The sequence below is a fragment of the Alligator mississippiensis genome, chromosome 8 (genome assembly GCF_030867095.1).
Source record: "Alligator mississippiensis isolate rAllMis1 chromosome 8, rAllMis1, whole genome shotgun sequence".
Taxonomy (NCBI): domain Eukaryota; kingdom Metazoa; phylum Chordata; order Crocodylia; family Alligatoridae; genus Alligator; species Alligator mississippiensis.
The window spans coordinates 58,394,610-58,410,908 of NC_081831.1; the positions used below are offsets into that span (position 1 = coordinate 58,394,610).

General features: G+C 40.7%; 1 protein-coding gene across 1 annotated transcript in view; it reads left to right on the top strand.

Annotated features, from left to right (window-relative positions):
* Positions 1-16,299, top strand: part of BRWD3 (bromodomain and WD repeat domain containing 3) — a 105,964-nt gene that overhangs the window by 38,011 nt on the left and 51,654 nt on the right. The window contains exons 12-18 of the mRNA XM_006264396.4: positions 1,347-1,387; positions 5,774-5,878; positions 8,318-8,471; positions 8,971-9,105; positions 10,147-10,275; positions 13,228-13,453; positions 14,685-14,855. Coding sequence (XP_006264458.2) covers positions 1,347-1,387; positions 5,774-5,878; positions 8,318-8,471; positions 8,971-9,105; positions 10,147-10,275; positions 13,228-13,453; positions 14,685-14,855 — 961 coding nt within the window. The remainder of the gene's footprint in view (positions 1-1,346; positions 1,388-5,773; positions 5,879-8,317; positions 8,472-8,970; positions 9,106-10,146; positions 10,276-13,227; positions 13,454-14,684; positions 14,856-16,299) is intronic.

Genomic DNA, 16,299 nt, shown 5'->3' on the forward strand with positions numbered 1-16,299 from the left:
CCTTACAGGCAGGTATTCAGAAAGGCTTTGTTTAGGGGCATTCCCACCATTTACAGGCTCTGCTTTATAATGTAAATGTAGCTGTCTTCATTCTTTGGTCAAGCTGTCTGCAGCCCTCAAATTGTCTGCGACTCTCTCCTGTTCCCTTACCTCCATCTCCAGCACATAGGTGTGATGATTGTGCAAGGTCTTTGTGAACACCTTCCACTTCTAAGTCTGGTCCTGCAGGGTTTGGCCCTGTGCTCGCAGGTGGCAGGGGACCAGCCTGGTTCCCCAGCCTCTTCCCACTCCCTCATGGCCTTTATCAACTGCATACTTTAGTTTCTGCCAGATGTGAGAGCTGGTAGAGTCTTCTCCTTAAGAAGGGTCCTATCTTGTCCTTTCCTCCAATAAGTCTCCGGAAAGGAAAACACATTCTGCTAGGTAGGTGGGTCAATAATTGAGAAACAGTCAAAGTTGTTAGCCCCATATTGCAGTCTGGATGGCTCTTGGATTAACATTTTAACAAGGTGTTAGCTACCTTAGCTGTGCAGGCAGTTGTTTGACGGTTAAAGAACCGGTGGGGGTGGGGACAGGGTCTGCACCATGCCGGCTGGCATCTAGCCACACCCCCACTGTTGGAGCAGTGAGGGGGGAAGCCCTGACAGGGGCTTTTGTGCCCTGGCCAGGCAGACCTTGATTGGGGTCCCGGGGGGAGAGGGGAATAAATCCCCTCCCTACCCTCTTTGCCTCAGGGGGCCATGCTAAGCCAGCATCTGGCCATGCCCCCACCCCTGCTCTAGCTAGAGTGCAGAGGGATGGAGCTAGCCTTGCTCTCTGGAGCAGACAGCCCAGCCCAGCCCAGCCCAGCCCAGCCCAGCCCAGCCCAGCCCAGGGCTGGAAAGCATGCTGGGATGCTGGGGAACTGATTTAGCTTAAACCAGGAAGGAGTCTGGGACAGAAGTTCTGTAAGCCAGTTTGACCCAAATCAGTGAAGTCTGATACTACATTCAACCAGGTTTATCTTAAACCAGTTTTGGCCATTTTGAAACTGGTTTATATGCGTAAACTTCTGTTCTGTTACAGGTTTAAACCAGTTTATGATCACTTAAACCAGTTTATGTGTAACTTCTGTCCCTAGCCCCAGAATCTGTCTTCTTGAGCAGCACATAGTCCCTTTGACATCATAAAGTTCTGCCCTATATGTTTGTTCTGGGGAAAATTTAACTTCAAATCCTTAATTTTTTTTATTCTTGAATTTTATAGGAAAAAACATGTAAAGATGCAATTTGACCAATTGAAAGTTCATCTTAAAGCATTAATTACAAAGATTTCAAACTTAAAGAATACTTTCTGCTTCTTTTTAGGACAAAGTGGTTGCAGTTCAGTTCTGTAACAATGGTGACAGGTAAGCAGGTATTCTGGAATTTTTCCAGTATGAATGTCACTGCAGGCTAATTTGCCAAAGAACTCTAACTTTTCAAGATAACATGTCAAGCCAGTGACACATTTGTGAGTCTGGACACTCTGTCCTCTGTCTTAGTCACCAACGATACGCTGTGACTAACTTCTTACTTTTTTTTTTTCAAAGTTCTTTAGAAAAAAACAGATTAAGGACTACTCTTATTTAGGAGCTTCTTCACAAATAGCCCTGTTGCCTACAATGGGGTTACTTGCACAGTAATACGCTGTTCAACACAAATAGGCATGTTAAATTTTGGCCCCACCTGAGATGTTTAAAAGATCATAAATATGCACTCGGTCCAACAAGCCAGGCTCCTGCTGTAGTACATGATGAATTTGCAGATGCTGAATATTTTATTATTGACTTGAATAGGAATGATACGTGATTTGTGCCTAGTGGGATTGGTAGCATGTCTGTACTTTTAGCCAGAATAGGAACACTGAACTCAAGTTTCTGAATAACTCCTTATTAATAACTACTTAATTAAATGTGCATGCAGTCAAAACAGAGAATATAGATTGTTAGGTCTGGCTTCAGTCATATTAGAGAAAGTTTAAGATATGTAGGTTGGCCCAGGTGTATGGTGTTTTCAGTGTGGGCTGGTACCTTTTTGGAGGAAACTTTTTCCTTAGGAAAGCAGGCACAATGACATGTGGTGCTCTTAAAAGCACAGGAGAGTATGGTTACTGAACATAGCCAGCTCTGACAAGCAGTTTTATGAGGCACTGTGGCCATGCCCACAGACCCTGAAGAGGGAGAGAGGGAAAAGAGTATGGTAATGATTTAGGTAGTTCATAAGTTCAGGACTATATTTTTCTCAGTTTCGTAGTCATAGTTTCATAGTAGCTAGGGTCAGGAGGGACCTGAACAGATCATCTAGCCTGACCCCCTGCCACAGGCAGGAATGAATGCGGGGTTCACAAGACCCCAGAAAGGATGTTCCTACAATGAGATTCAAAAGGGGAGGCTACTTATGTCCTTCACCTTCATCCAGTGCTTGTTCTGTCCCTTCTTGGCAAATAGTTGGGAACAAGGAAGAATTGTTTGATATCAGGGGAAGTGTGCACTCTGTTCAGCTCCCTATTAATACAATCTACTTTATTACTGTATCTACTGTACCAAAAGGACTGAATGAAAAGATGATTTTCTCTCTTTTTTTCTATCTTTATTCCATCATGCACTCATTTTCCCTTCTTTAAGCAGGATATTGAGATTAAGATGTCGGTTTACTGGATTATATCTGTTTTAATATAAAATGGATCCCTTTTCTATATTAAAATGTATTTTAATATAAAATACCTTTAATATAACATGGATAGGCCACTAGCAAAATTTGCATCAGATAAAATTAAAAAATAGTCATTGACTGGCATAATGTAAAGTGCTTTCCTACAGCATGGCGCTAATATTTTTACAAAAAAAAACAAGATATCCACATGGCACTACCTAACTTAAATCTTTAATGCATGATTTCTTCTGTCTTTGGAAAATGGCTTGACTAAGCAAAAAGGCCTTTCCTTGTCCTTGAGTTCAGCAACATTGAGTTCTGTTTTTTAATGCTTCCAGTCCCAATGGTTTCAAATATTCTGTTTGTAATGTACAGTAAGGCAATATTGCAGTTCAGCTTTTTCACAAGAATATAGATCCTGTGTACTATTGGAGTACCACATTTTTTGAGGTATTTCTCCCTTAAAAGTCATTGGACTTAGATTCATAGATTGATTCATAGGTTGACTTTTCAGGCACAAAGAGTCATTAATACCATATATCAATGAAGTGCAGTAGTCTTAATGTTCCCTAGTTTGAAATAGTTCCCACTGAGCTTATGTGGTATGTGGTAGGAACTGTGAGTTACAGAATTTAGAACTGTATTACAGTAGATGAGGTACTTGTGTATACATACCACCTACTCTCTAAACCCTTATCCTTTTACTGGTTTCACCTGTGGAAAGCCAGTTGCAGGGCCAGGTTATAAAACCTTAATATCTTGGCTGTCACTTCTCTTGTGTGCTTTATTATTCATACTTATGTGCTTACCTCTGGCAGTATGTTTGGCCCTTCACAAAAAAGAAAATATAGAAATTTACAGGGGCAGGCTGAAGGTGGGGACAGAGGGTGGGTGGGTAGGCATGGGGGGCAAGCAGAGGGGGAACAGGCTGCAGGTCCCCTTCACTCCGCGGTCTCTCCTGTTCCCTCTGGCCACATGCCTTCTCCCCAGCCAGATGAGCCATGCCGTCCTGGGTCAGGCAGCAGCTCGGCTCTAGCTTCAGCCCCAAGCCCAGATCAGAGCTGGAGCTGAGCTGCTACCTGTTCCAGGCCAGTACTTGAATCTAAAATGAGGCCTATTTTTCCCCCCGTGCCCACTGTGGGGGGACCTCATCTTGGATTCAAGCAAACATAGTACTTTATCCTGCAAGACCTTTCGCATCAGAAGACAAAGATGAGTAAGCCAGAATGCCCTGATTTAATCAAATACCTCATGGTGGGATTTTCAGAAGTGTTTAATGCCAGGTCTATACTCCTGACTTCTGCTGGAGTAGCTTTAGTACTTAGGGGTGTAACACACATTAATTAATGACCAAAACACAACTGCTCTGACAAAAGTCAATATTGTAGATTACTGATGGCCCCATGGGCAGGATGAGTGGCTTGAGGCCCATCTGTGGGCCGGATCCCATAAACAGGGTTAATCCATGGGCCTGATCCAGCATGGGGCCCACACTGGATCTGGCCACAGAGCAATTCCGTGAGCTGGCCAGGCTCCACATGCAGGATCTGGCCATAGAGTGACCCCAATACGCTGACCTGGTCACGCTGGATTCAGCCACTGGGTGCTAGAGAGACCCCATGTGGAGTGTGTCATCCAGCTCACAGGTCTGGAAGTTTGGTGATTAGGGAGCAGTGACAGCTGTGGATGCTTCAGTGATTGGTGCTGGCACCGGTCCCTGACTGCTGAATTCTGGACCTGTTGGGGGAGCCCTGTGGTCCAGAGATTGAGCACTACTAGGGTAGATGTTTGCTTCACTTGGTGGGATAGTTAGAATAAACCATATAATAAACCATGTAGGTTTGATTGTGTAGTTTTTACCCACATAGGATTTTTTGGTCAATATATTATACCAGTGTTACTGTTGCAAGACCTTTGAAAGTATAGTGCTGATATAAGTGTTGTAGGGAGTACACATCCCATTGAAAATTATGCTGCATAATTCTTTGAAATAAAATTGGGTAGAAGTAAGCTACCTAGCATAAGCACACTTATGGGGGCGTTTTTTGGTTTGTGTTTCATCTGTTACGGGAAAACCAGATTAAAAAAAAGTAAGATGACTTATTCAAACAAAATGTATAGACAAGGGTAGCCATGGGTGAAGATATGTTGGATGAGTAAAAATGTTGCACTTCAATTGCATAAACTGTGCAAACTGGGATATTATTTTACCATTGCAAGAAGAATGTTTCATTGATGATTGTGACATTTTTATGTAGGTTATGTTATACTGCTAATGCCGAACTTTTTACATACAAGATGTAAACATTCAGCTTGCAGAGAAAGCTAGTTACTTGTCTTCAAATTTGGCATGCTTCCCCCCTCTCCCCCATTTTAATCTATTAAATGTATAACAGAATCTGGACATTTATCTTTTTATCTCCTGCTGCCCTTATGAGCTTCTCAAGGGATCTATGACTATCACTTAAAAACATGTGAAGAATATATGAATTACAACATTGAATTCACTTCAAGACCATCTGCTAGCTATAACTAAATGTAATTAATGTTGTGGTATGTAAACTGTTTTGTACTGTACAATATCTTATACAAGAATTGAAACCTCATTGTCTTAAAGGATCCTTTCTAGATCAAAGATGCACAAACAATACATGGAATAGGTACTGTAAAAATTTAAATATCAGGGTTTGATGCCATTTGAATGACTTTGCTACTGGCATGCTAGTTGTATCGCTGCCAGTTTTCTTTGACAGTAATTTACCAGAAAGGCAAATAAAGTTTCCTGACTAAAAGCACACATACTTGGTTGTACAGGTTTAACCAAGAAATATAGATTTATTTTATTGTACAGTGGCATAAAAAAGGGTGATCTTGGTGAACTTTCATGAAGACCTAGGTGAACGCTGTACCCCACAGTCCACCGCTGACTTCCAGCAATTGTCTGTTAAGGAACTGGCCAATCCTTAAGTGACAAACCCTTACTAAGAAGGGAGGACTCCATAGAAAAAGGCTTGGGAGGCACAGATGGTAATCAGACCAAAAGACACAGTGGTTTACCTTCAAAATTACATCTTTTTTTCCCCCCTCATGTTTGTCTACAGCTTGAGATTTGTCAGTGGGAGCAGAGATGGAACAGCAAGAGTATGGCACTATCAGCAGCAGGACTGGAAGAGTATAGTCTTGGATATGGCTACTAAAATGACAGGGTAAAAGAGAAAAACCCAGTAACGTGTATTATAACCTCACTTATGCATAAGAACAACATGTTCTATCTACTAATATGCTTTAAAACTGCATTCTCATATGTTAATTTCAGGGTGTAGCCAGACATGACAAATTATTGCTATGTCAAATGATACTATAGGATGTGTCAGGCTCTAACTCTTACCTCTGTATGCTCCTGTAGCAAAACCATTGCAGCTTTAACCCTGTTTCATTCTGGGTTAAAGTTACAGCAATTTAGAGAACTGCTGCAGGAGCATGCAGGTTTAACCATTACATCCTAATAACTTATGTATGCTTTTGAGCAGCAGTTCCCTCTCCCCTTTAAAAGTGATTAAAAGTTAATTTTTCCTGTAGTATATACACACATTGAAAATTAGATGGACTTGTCCATTACATGACAAAAGTTTGTTGCAGATTTTAATATCAAAATTAAGATGCTAACATATTGTTTTAACAGTTTTCTTCTTTCTCTGGTTGGCAAGTCCTGTTTTATAGAAGAAGGCAAAGTGTTGAATTGAGTTAATCTCTTAGAAAGATTCTGTACTAAAACCTCACTTCTAGACTTACCTGCACATTTTAAAAAATGTACAGACAAAGTGAGAGACAAGGGGTTGTCTGGGTGATACCTTTTATTAGACCAGCTGCATGGTTGGGATACATTTGAACAAGCTTTTGATGCGGTGCATTCTTCAGTCTGGACCTTCAAGGCTACAACAGCACCCCAGCACTACAGAATAAATGTTTCTCTTGCCTCTCAGCAAAGGGTCTATCATCAGCTGGCATGATGTGCTATGAAATTTCTAGGATTTCTTTATTTTTACAAAAAGATGCCCTGGCACATTGATTCTGGCACTATGAAGTATTGTTTACAAATATTGGCATTTAAATGTAAAGTTGACAAAAATAAATGAACACATATCTTGTGTGTGTGATTATCTTCATAGTTGTATTATAGACATGCTTGTTTATGCTAATTCACTAATTTTGATTGGGTCACCCAGTCATTAATATGAGTACTGAAGATCTGCAAAAATACACTTACAATGCTGAATGTCAGTAGGTTATGTCCTAGTAAAAATGCATGTGATGACATTCTTTAAATTCCTTTATCTAGTTGCAGTTAAATGGCAGCAAGGAAGAAAAAGCTGGGAGTGCTGTCCCTTTTATTTTTCCTCCTTACCATGTCCATTTAAAACATATTTTGGGATTTCATGGTTTCGTCCCAAGGTCCGACTTGGTTGTAAGACTATCAGAATATTTTTTCAGTTGTTTCTCAGCATTTTTCCCCAGTAGCTTTCTAAGATTTGAAGTTCTTGTTAGCTCTTCAGTTACTTAAACTGCGAACAGATGTTGCCCTTGTTGCGCCAGAAACATTTTTATGGCAGCACAAAATACAAATGAACAGACATCTTTGCACCCCAAATGACCAAGAATGTAAGCTTGATGATTCTTATTAATAGTTTGTGCCACTTTATCATGGCAGACGTCTGTTCAGTTATGGCATGATTCCTGCAGCCTGGGGCTGCCTGTGCTCTCCAGTAGTCCCAGGCAGGGGATTCCAGTGTGCATGTTTCACAGTGCAGAGCTGTAGAAACCCATATTTCTAGAACAGGTTCCCCATTCCATGTTTATAGGTACTTTGCCCCAGGTTGGGGCCGGGTACCCAGGTCTCTTGTCCTGTAGAATCAGGCCCCCGAAGCCCCAAGAGCAGTAAACCTGATCCTGCAGGATGACGGCTCCAGGCAATGTCTGTACCTGCCAGTCCATCAGCTGTACCAGGAAACATCCCAGCACAGCTGAGACTGTGACAGAAATCATATCTGTTTGTAGCGTTATAGTATTTTTTTGTGTGCATGTTCAAAGGATTTTAGTAAGTGTTTGAACACACACATTCATAGAAAATAGACATCAGAAAGACCCATAAGGCAATTTCACACATTTCCCCAGGCTATTGCAGTATATCTATATGTATCTTATATAGCTTTGTTTTTAATAAAATAGCTATCTAAGTGTAATTTAGGTTGTTTAGCCAGCTTGTACCCATTTGGATTTTAATACCTTACATGAGATATTTGATAAGAAAAAGAAAACCTCTCACTTCCAGGAAAATATGTGGAAAAATTAGAATGTTCATTTATGAACAACAGGAAGAGAAATTACTTCTTCCTTTTCAGAGAAAGTAGAAGCACTTCAATGTAAGTTGCAATAGCGCAGAATATTTTCTGTGCCCTGCTTTTGCTTCCACAGAGCGCATACCATGACTGCATGAGCAACCATTTGTTTTCATCTGTAGTCACAGTTCATTTCCCTTTATACAGTAGTGTGACAGTAATTAATTTCAGATCAAATTTCTGCTGATAGGTTTTGCTGTATAGATGTTGAGGTATTACTTTCAGTTTTTCAATTTCAAATTCCTTCAGGAACAGCGTGGCATCTGGGGAGGACAAGATAACTAAGCTAAAGGTTACTATGGTGGCTTGGGATCGATGCGATAGCACTGTCATTACAGCAGTCAACAACTTCCTTTTGAAAGTGTGGAACTCATCCACAGGGCAGCTTCTTCATAGTTTATCGGTGAGTAAAATTACAGTGAATAATTTTAAAGGCCTTTTGTATCAGGACATGATGAGGACTGATTAAGGGCTAAATTGTGCCATGCTTACCAACATTGAGGAACAGTTTATTGCTGAAGCAGGCCAGCTGAATGCTTTTCTTTTTTTCTTTTCCCATGATTTATCCTTCTTTACAACAAGGTTACAGGGAAATGACTGAGGTTGTGCTGTGCCCTGGTGATTCCTAGCTGACATAGACATCTCTAATGGCCATAACTGGAATAGAACCAACCCCATGAGGAGGAAGCTGCTCTCTTTATTAGCACCAAGATGGGGGGGCCTGGGGTAGCTATGCCCAGCTGTATATCTGATCATTGTTGGCAGTCCATTGATATGAGGATGACTATATTTAATAAAATCAGCCATATGATTGAGTCAAGAGGACTATGAGCTAAATACTTAGCTGTGCAGGGAACTATTACATAGAAATTTTAGTTTCCTTTGCTTTGCTTTCATCACAGGGCCATGATGATGAAGTTTTTGTCTTGGAAGCTCATCCATTTGACCAAAGGATCATACTTTCTGCAGGTCATGATGGGAATGTTTTTGTTTGGGATATTGACAAAGGAACCAAAATTCGCAATTACTTTAACATGGTAAGAATGGTTAGGAATATTTTCTTGTTTGAACAAAATTGGATGTCAGGACAGTAGTGAGCCCAGTGATAAACTCACTGGGTGTGTCTCCATGAGCAGTGCGCATGTGCGGTTTGTGACACCTTGAAGCCATTTGGGGCACCGCAAACTGCACACGGTGCATGTGTATCCATGCGTCCTTACTTCTAATTTGCAGTGTGGCAGGGTTTTTTTGACAGTGGGAGATCCCAGTGTTAAAAAAAACAAAAACCTGCTGCTAAAAAAAGAAGCTTGGGGCACATGGCAGGAACATGCACTGCCAGAAACCAGAGCCTGGCCCATCAGAGCCATGCTCTGGCTGCTTTCCAGGCTCCAAGTGACTGGCTCAGTACCGCTGCTGCCCTAGGAGGCCCCCAGGAACCCAAGTAAAGCTGCTGGGGCCAGCTTTGTCTACCCCACCTGGGCCCTTTTGCCACATGCCAAAATGCATGTGCAGGGGCATGCTTGGGGACAAATAGCAGTGGCACAAATATGTGCCACTGCTGTTTGTCCCACGGCAAATGTGTGCCCCTGTATGTGCAAGCTCATGGGGATGCACCCATTGTGACCAGTGTTTATAACAGGATTTGGGAAGACGCTTGCGTGCAACAAATCTGCATTGTTCATTGTGTATATTTTAAAATTATAGAAAGTCTTTCACTAATCTCTTGTATTTGCAGAATATAAAGGTATGATGCATCTTTTATGAAAATTAATTGAAGTTTTGTTGATCAGTTTTTTCAGAAGAAAGCTTAACAGCATTGCCATTAAGACTTTAGGAAAGGTAGAAAGTTAAGTTAAAATTTAACTGAACAGTAAAGGTTAAAGATAGCAAAGTGGAAAAAATAGTGAAAATCTATCATATCGATATAAAATGGGAATTTATGTTGAACTGAAACTTAGAGGCAGAGCTACTTTGCTACACATTTTACAAAGTGAGACAGATGGAATCTTAATATTGAAGCTTGCATCAAAGAGAAAAAAATAATTTTAAAACGGACATTCTGTGTTCCCACATTGCAGATTGAGGGCCAAGGCCATGGTGCTGTTTTTGATTGCAAATTCTCACCAGATGGACAGCATTTTGCTTGCACAGATTCACATGGACATCTGCTATTATTTGGTTTTGGATGCAATAAATATTATGAAAAGGTGGGTTGGCTGCATTTGAAAAGCTTCTGCATCTTGGGCTGATTTTATGTTGGAAGTGTTTATGTTGTGGCTTGGTGCTTTTTCCCTGATGAACTTTAAATGGTAACTGAATTGTGTGATAGTCACTTGTTATTTAAATCAGAATGTTACATGTGCTTTAAATATCTAACAGCAAATCTTGAGGAATGAGTTTAGGGGATGACTGGCAAACATAAAAAAAGAAAATAGTATAAGCTTTTTATACATTTAATTTAACCTAGTAAGGAAAACATTGCTTGTCTTTTTCTACAAAACTCACAAGAAGGTCTGTAACCAACTTAAGGAAGGAACAAGGAGAGATTTAAGACCTGTTGATATTAATATTTCAAATTTACTGCAAGTTCTTTTTTTCCAAAGTAGGTGGTTAGTTAGTCTCTATCTTGTTCTGTCAAATGTAAGAAAAGTTTTTTTGTAAGTTTTCATGTGCAAAGTGAGTAGAAAATAGACTATATAGTTATTCAAGATTATGCCTTCATGCATCCTAAAAATCTGCTACTGTTACATGTGCTTCTATAATTAAATGTCCAAAAAACCTTCATCAGTTAAATGATACTTGAAAATAAGGAAATAAGGATTAAGGCAACATTCTACTCCTGCTCTGCAATCTTAACTTTATCCTCTGGAGCTGGTAATGACCACTGAAAGAGGTTTATTAAATACATAATGAGTATTTATGAAGAAAATGTATTATTGTTTTTGGGGGGGGAGGTTAAATTTTGTTCTAGGTATGGATTTCAGCATTTACTGCATGTGCTTCATTTGTGCTCAGTGTACTAGATAAGCACAATAATGGAGAGTTGGGAGCAAGTTGGAAGAGCTGTTAGTGATTTGAGGATGGTGTACTTCGGTGATTTAAGTATGGGTCATTTCAGTGATGTGCTTGGCAGTATGCTTTGGTAATGCCTGGACATTAGGAAGAACTCTGGACATTAGGAAGAACTTCTTCACAGTTCGAGTGGCCAAGGTCTGGAACGGGCTCCCAAGGGAGGTGGTGCTCTCCCCTACCCTGGGGGTCTTCAAGAGGAGGTTAGACGAGTATCTAGCTGGGGTCATTTAGACCCAACACTCTTTCCTGCTTATGCAGGGGGTCGGACTTGATGATCTATTGAGGTCCCTTCCGACCCTAACATCTATGAATCTATGAAATACCATGTTAGGGGAATTGGTAGCCTTATGGTGACATAATTGACCTTAGTCTTTGGGTCTTAGTGACAGGTAAGTTAAGGCAATAGCATAGAATTCTATTGGCATGTGTGAATTCTATCGGCACATGTGAAGATGTTGGAGGGAATTGTCTGGAATTAGGCTCAGTGTTTGAGTATAGGCCAGACTGAAGCTGACTCGAGCCTGAGTTTTGCATTAGCAAAGAGAAGGTGTTAGACTTTGTCCTACCATACTTGTGTGCTGAGTCAGCAAGGAGTTCTGTAGCATCTGTAACTGTAGAACACTAGTATATTTGTCTTTGCATATCTCAGCCCCCACACTCCACACTGCACCGGTAGTACCCTACCTTCACATCCACTCCACCAATGTGCCATGTTTTTTAGCACTATTTAAAAGTAATTATATGAATCTGAAAATGCTATAAACAAATTTCCTTTGATCACGCCAAACAATTGTTTAGGAGATAGTTGACAAACATGAATAGTTATTATATTATCCTAACTGTTTATTAAAATTTTTACAATTATTACAACTGTTTCTCTTCCTTCTACTTAATGCTAGTTCCTTGCAAATACTGGTAAAAACAGTTTCTTCATGGATTGTAAAGCACTTGAAACCATAACTCTAGATCTTGAGGCAAAACTTTCAAAAGAGCCTCTGCAGAATTCAGGCAGAGAGCAGGCACCAGTCTGAACTGGTGTGTATGCCTTTAGTTCTGTTGCAAACAGTAGCTAACACTAAATGAAACAAAACCTTTACTAACTAGTAAATTGCCCATCAAGAATCGCGGGTGGGGGGGGTGGAGTGGGGACAGAGGCCCTCCCCTCCCCACCTTTGGGCCAGGGCTGAGGCTGAGGCTGTGGCCAGGGCCGTTCCCCTCCCTCCCCCCTGCTGCTTTGGGCCAGGGCTGGGGCGTGGGCCGTTCCCCACTTCCCCCTGCCACTTTGGGCTGAGGCCAGGGCCAGAGCTGTTCCCCACCTCCCCCCTGCTGCTTTGGGCTGGAGCCAGGGCCACTTCCTGCCTCCCCCCTGCCACTTTGGCAGTGGTGATGGCGGCTGTGGTGGGGTGCAGCCACCAGTAACCCGTTCTCTCCTTCCTGTTCCCCTCTCCCCTCCAACCCCTCAGTCCCCACTGTCATGTGTAGGGCACTCTGACTGGCTGCCGAGACAGCCAGTCAGAGTGCGAATAAAGCATTATGGACAGACAGACAGACAAAGGCTTTTATAATATTAGAATAGGTATTTTATCTAATCTGTAACAGCCATGTTTTACTGGGAGTGTGAGACTTTGGTCTTCTGAAATCCTCTTGGTGCCAGGGTTCTTCATTCTTTTCCCCACTCACCGTTCTCTCCATGTAAATATTTTGTTTGTTTCCTGTTATCTCCTCTTCATTTATGCATCTCTGATCTGTATAAGGTGCAACTCTACCCTGTCCTCTTCATTGTGGCAGATCTCTGGAACAAGAAGAGTGAATGCAACGCCGTTCTTTGAGTCCTCCAAAGAGAGGGCTTGTAGAGAGGATGTACAAGGCACATACTCCTGTCTCTAATTTTTTTGGGCATATTGCGCTGCTGAATTTTGATCCGTGCAGAAGTTTTCTTTGAGGATAGATTCTTGAGGCTAGAACACATTTATGTTGGGAATCTGTTTTTTGTCACAAGATTGCTTTAACCAATCTCTATTCTGGGAGCCATTCTAAAATATGCAGACTACTGAGTGGGATCTATTACTTAATTTATTTTCATGTAGATTCCAGATCAAATGTTCTTCCATACGGATTATCGACCACTGATTCGTGATGCAAATAACTATGTGCTAGATGAACAGACTCAACAGGCTCCACATCTCATGCCTCCCCCATTCTTGGTGGATGTGGATGGAAATCCTCATCCCACAAGATATCAACGTTTGGTGCCAGGACGGGAGAATTGTAAGGATGAGCAACTCATTCCTCAGCTGGGATATGTGGCAAATGGTATGTTTTCTAAAAGTCTTAAGTATCTGAATGATATAGGGCAACATTAGAGAGAATAACTGTAATAATTTCTAAAGCTAAATCATAATCTTGAGTCCAATTTTAATATGAGAGGAGTGAATTACAATATGAAGGAAGTAATGGAAATCTGTAGAGTAGATTATCTCAGAACCACAAACAGAGTTGGAGTCTGAAGAAACTGTAGAACTCAAACATTGGTGGGCTGGGTGTCTTTGGTTCATAATGGGCGCGTATACATGTGCATTTAAGCGTGACTAAATTTAATGTGCATTAAACAATTTTTGGCAGGTGTCTACATGTGCAGGGACTTGGCATTAAAGTTAGGGCACTTGGCAATAAAGTTAATGTGAAGTCCCTGCAATCCTGCCATGTGTCCCTAGTGGCTGGGCAGACCAGGTACTAAAGATAGTGCTGGGTTGTGTCTACACATGCATTAATGTGCTTTAACTAATTGCACCTAAATTTGATGCCTGCATTTGCAGGCATCAAATTTAGTCTCAATTAGCCTAAATTCACCATTTTTAATGTGTATTAAAGGTGCGCATGTATAGATGCACACCCTTAATATGCATTAAATTAAGCTAATGCGCATTAACACACCTTGTGTAGATGCACCCAATATTTACAATTCTGTAAGATATAGACTGAAACACTTTTTTTTTTCTTCATTCCGAAGATGCGTGTTTTCAGGTTTGTGTCTTCCAGTTGAGAGGTTTTTTTTATTTTAAAGAATAGAGAGAGAAAATGACAAGAGAAATGTTGCTACCCAAATGACATTGTAACTTAAAAACTAAACGATAGTTAAACAATATCTCTTCCTTGTTTCTGTTATGTGTTCTCATACAATTTTTATTCGTGGTGTCGTCATACCACCTAGTGTAGAAATATTCAAAGGAGCAAGATACGTTTTGGTTCAATTCAGGCTGCAGTCATTGTTAAAATTGGTTTTTAATAAGTAATTAGTCAGTGACCAGGAAAACACCACAAGGGCCAGTGTGACTATATAGTTATGCTGAATTGTGTGCATATGTGTAACTGCATTTCTTTTACCCTTTGCTGCTGCTGCTGCTTAATTGAAAGCAAGAGGAAAACCTGCTGATCTTATTGAGTGCAGAGCAGAAAGACCACCTTATTACAGGACTGAATTAGATAGTCTTAGGTTGTTAATGAAATTGAATTTAATCATTTGCTTGCTTTTTTTCTTACCAAGGTGACGGGGAAGTAGTTGAACAGGTGATTGGACAGCAAACCAATGACCAGGATGAAAGTATTCTTGATGGAATGATTAGAGAACTGCAGAGAGAACAAGATCTGAGACTAATTAATGAAGGCGAAACTGTCCCAAATCCTCCACTTAATAGATCCCACTCTGTTAATGGTGGTAAGTACTTCCCATTTGTCTCAACCAGTTGTATTTCCAGCAGACATGTTAAACTATTGAGGCTGCTGTGCTGTACAGTGGAACCTGTATAACAGTATTTGTAATTCATAACAGGTTGACAAATTAAGGACCAGCCTATGAACTGTCAGCTACAGCTTCTGCTTCAAAAGGCAGTGGTTCTCTACTCAGTGGGAGCATAGCAGCTGTCTTTTTTGCAGTGGATAGGAGAAGCATTGTCCTTTAAAATAAAAGCCACTGCAGGCAACCAAAGCACCTTAGTGGTCCTGTGCTGCTGTTGCATCATCTCAGTAACTTTAGTGTGGGCCTCGCATAACCCCAGATATTTATTGAAACCCTCACATTTGCTGGAGGGTTATAAAGAATCTAGGTTCTACTGTACTACTCGCACATGCAGTGGGCTTGTCTTGTGTTTGCTGTATTCTGCTTTCTCTTCCCAGTGTTAATAACCTATTTCAAAGACTTTAGCATTCAGTTGGTAACTGAATTGAAGAATTAAAAGTATGAGGAGTAACTGTTGACACTTGATGGTCCAGCTGGACAGCATCTGAACACTTAAGATTATTGGACTATAATTAATTCCATTGCAAATGCTTTCTAAAAATTAAAAAAAAAATCATATTATTGCCTAACTGTCATTTGTTCACTGAAGAGATATGGTGCTTTCTATCTTAATGTCAGCATAACAGTATATAAGTAGATGATATCAGTGGAATTGTGACAGACTAATGGTTTCTTTCTACAATAAATGCCAAGGTTGAGTATCAGGGGTTTGGGTTGTAGCCGTGTTGGTCTAAGGACATAGGCAGACTAGGTTCCTTGGGTGAATTTGATATCTTTTATTAGACCAACCCAAATGGTTGGAGAATAGTTATTAAGCAAGCTTTCACTGCTGAAGCTTCCTTAGCCTGATGAAGGGTTTTTGAACCCGAAAGCTTGCTTAATAACTATTCTCCAACCATTTGGGTTGGTCTAATAAAAGATATCCTATTCACCCAAGGAACCTTGTCTGCCTAAGGTTGAGTATCAGTGTTTTATGAATAAATGTGGCTGCTTTGCCCTAGTCTTCCCCTCACCCCACCCTTCAACAAAAGCTCAAGTTATTCCCTTAGCACGGTGTTCTTGTTCTATTGACTTGACTTCTGATCCACCTTATGAAACGGGCAGCTGATCACAAAGCAGTTTACTGTCTGCAGTTACTTTAGTGTAACAGATAATGTGGGAGTTGTGTAAGCCAGCCAATCACAACTCACTTTATTTATATCAGAAGCTCTTAAAAAGTTTACATTTGGTAATGAGCTCTTTTTAGGTAAACTACTGATAATTTAAATATAAGTAATCAGTCTCTTGGTGACAAAGGTTAGTTCTGATCGATGCATTTGGATCCTCTCTTTCCTCAACAGTGATGAAGCAAGAGGAAAAAAGT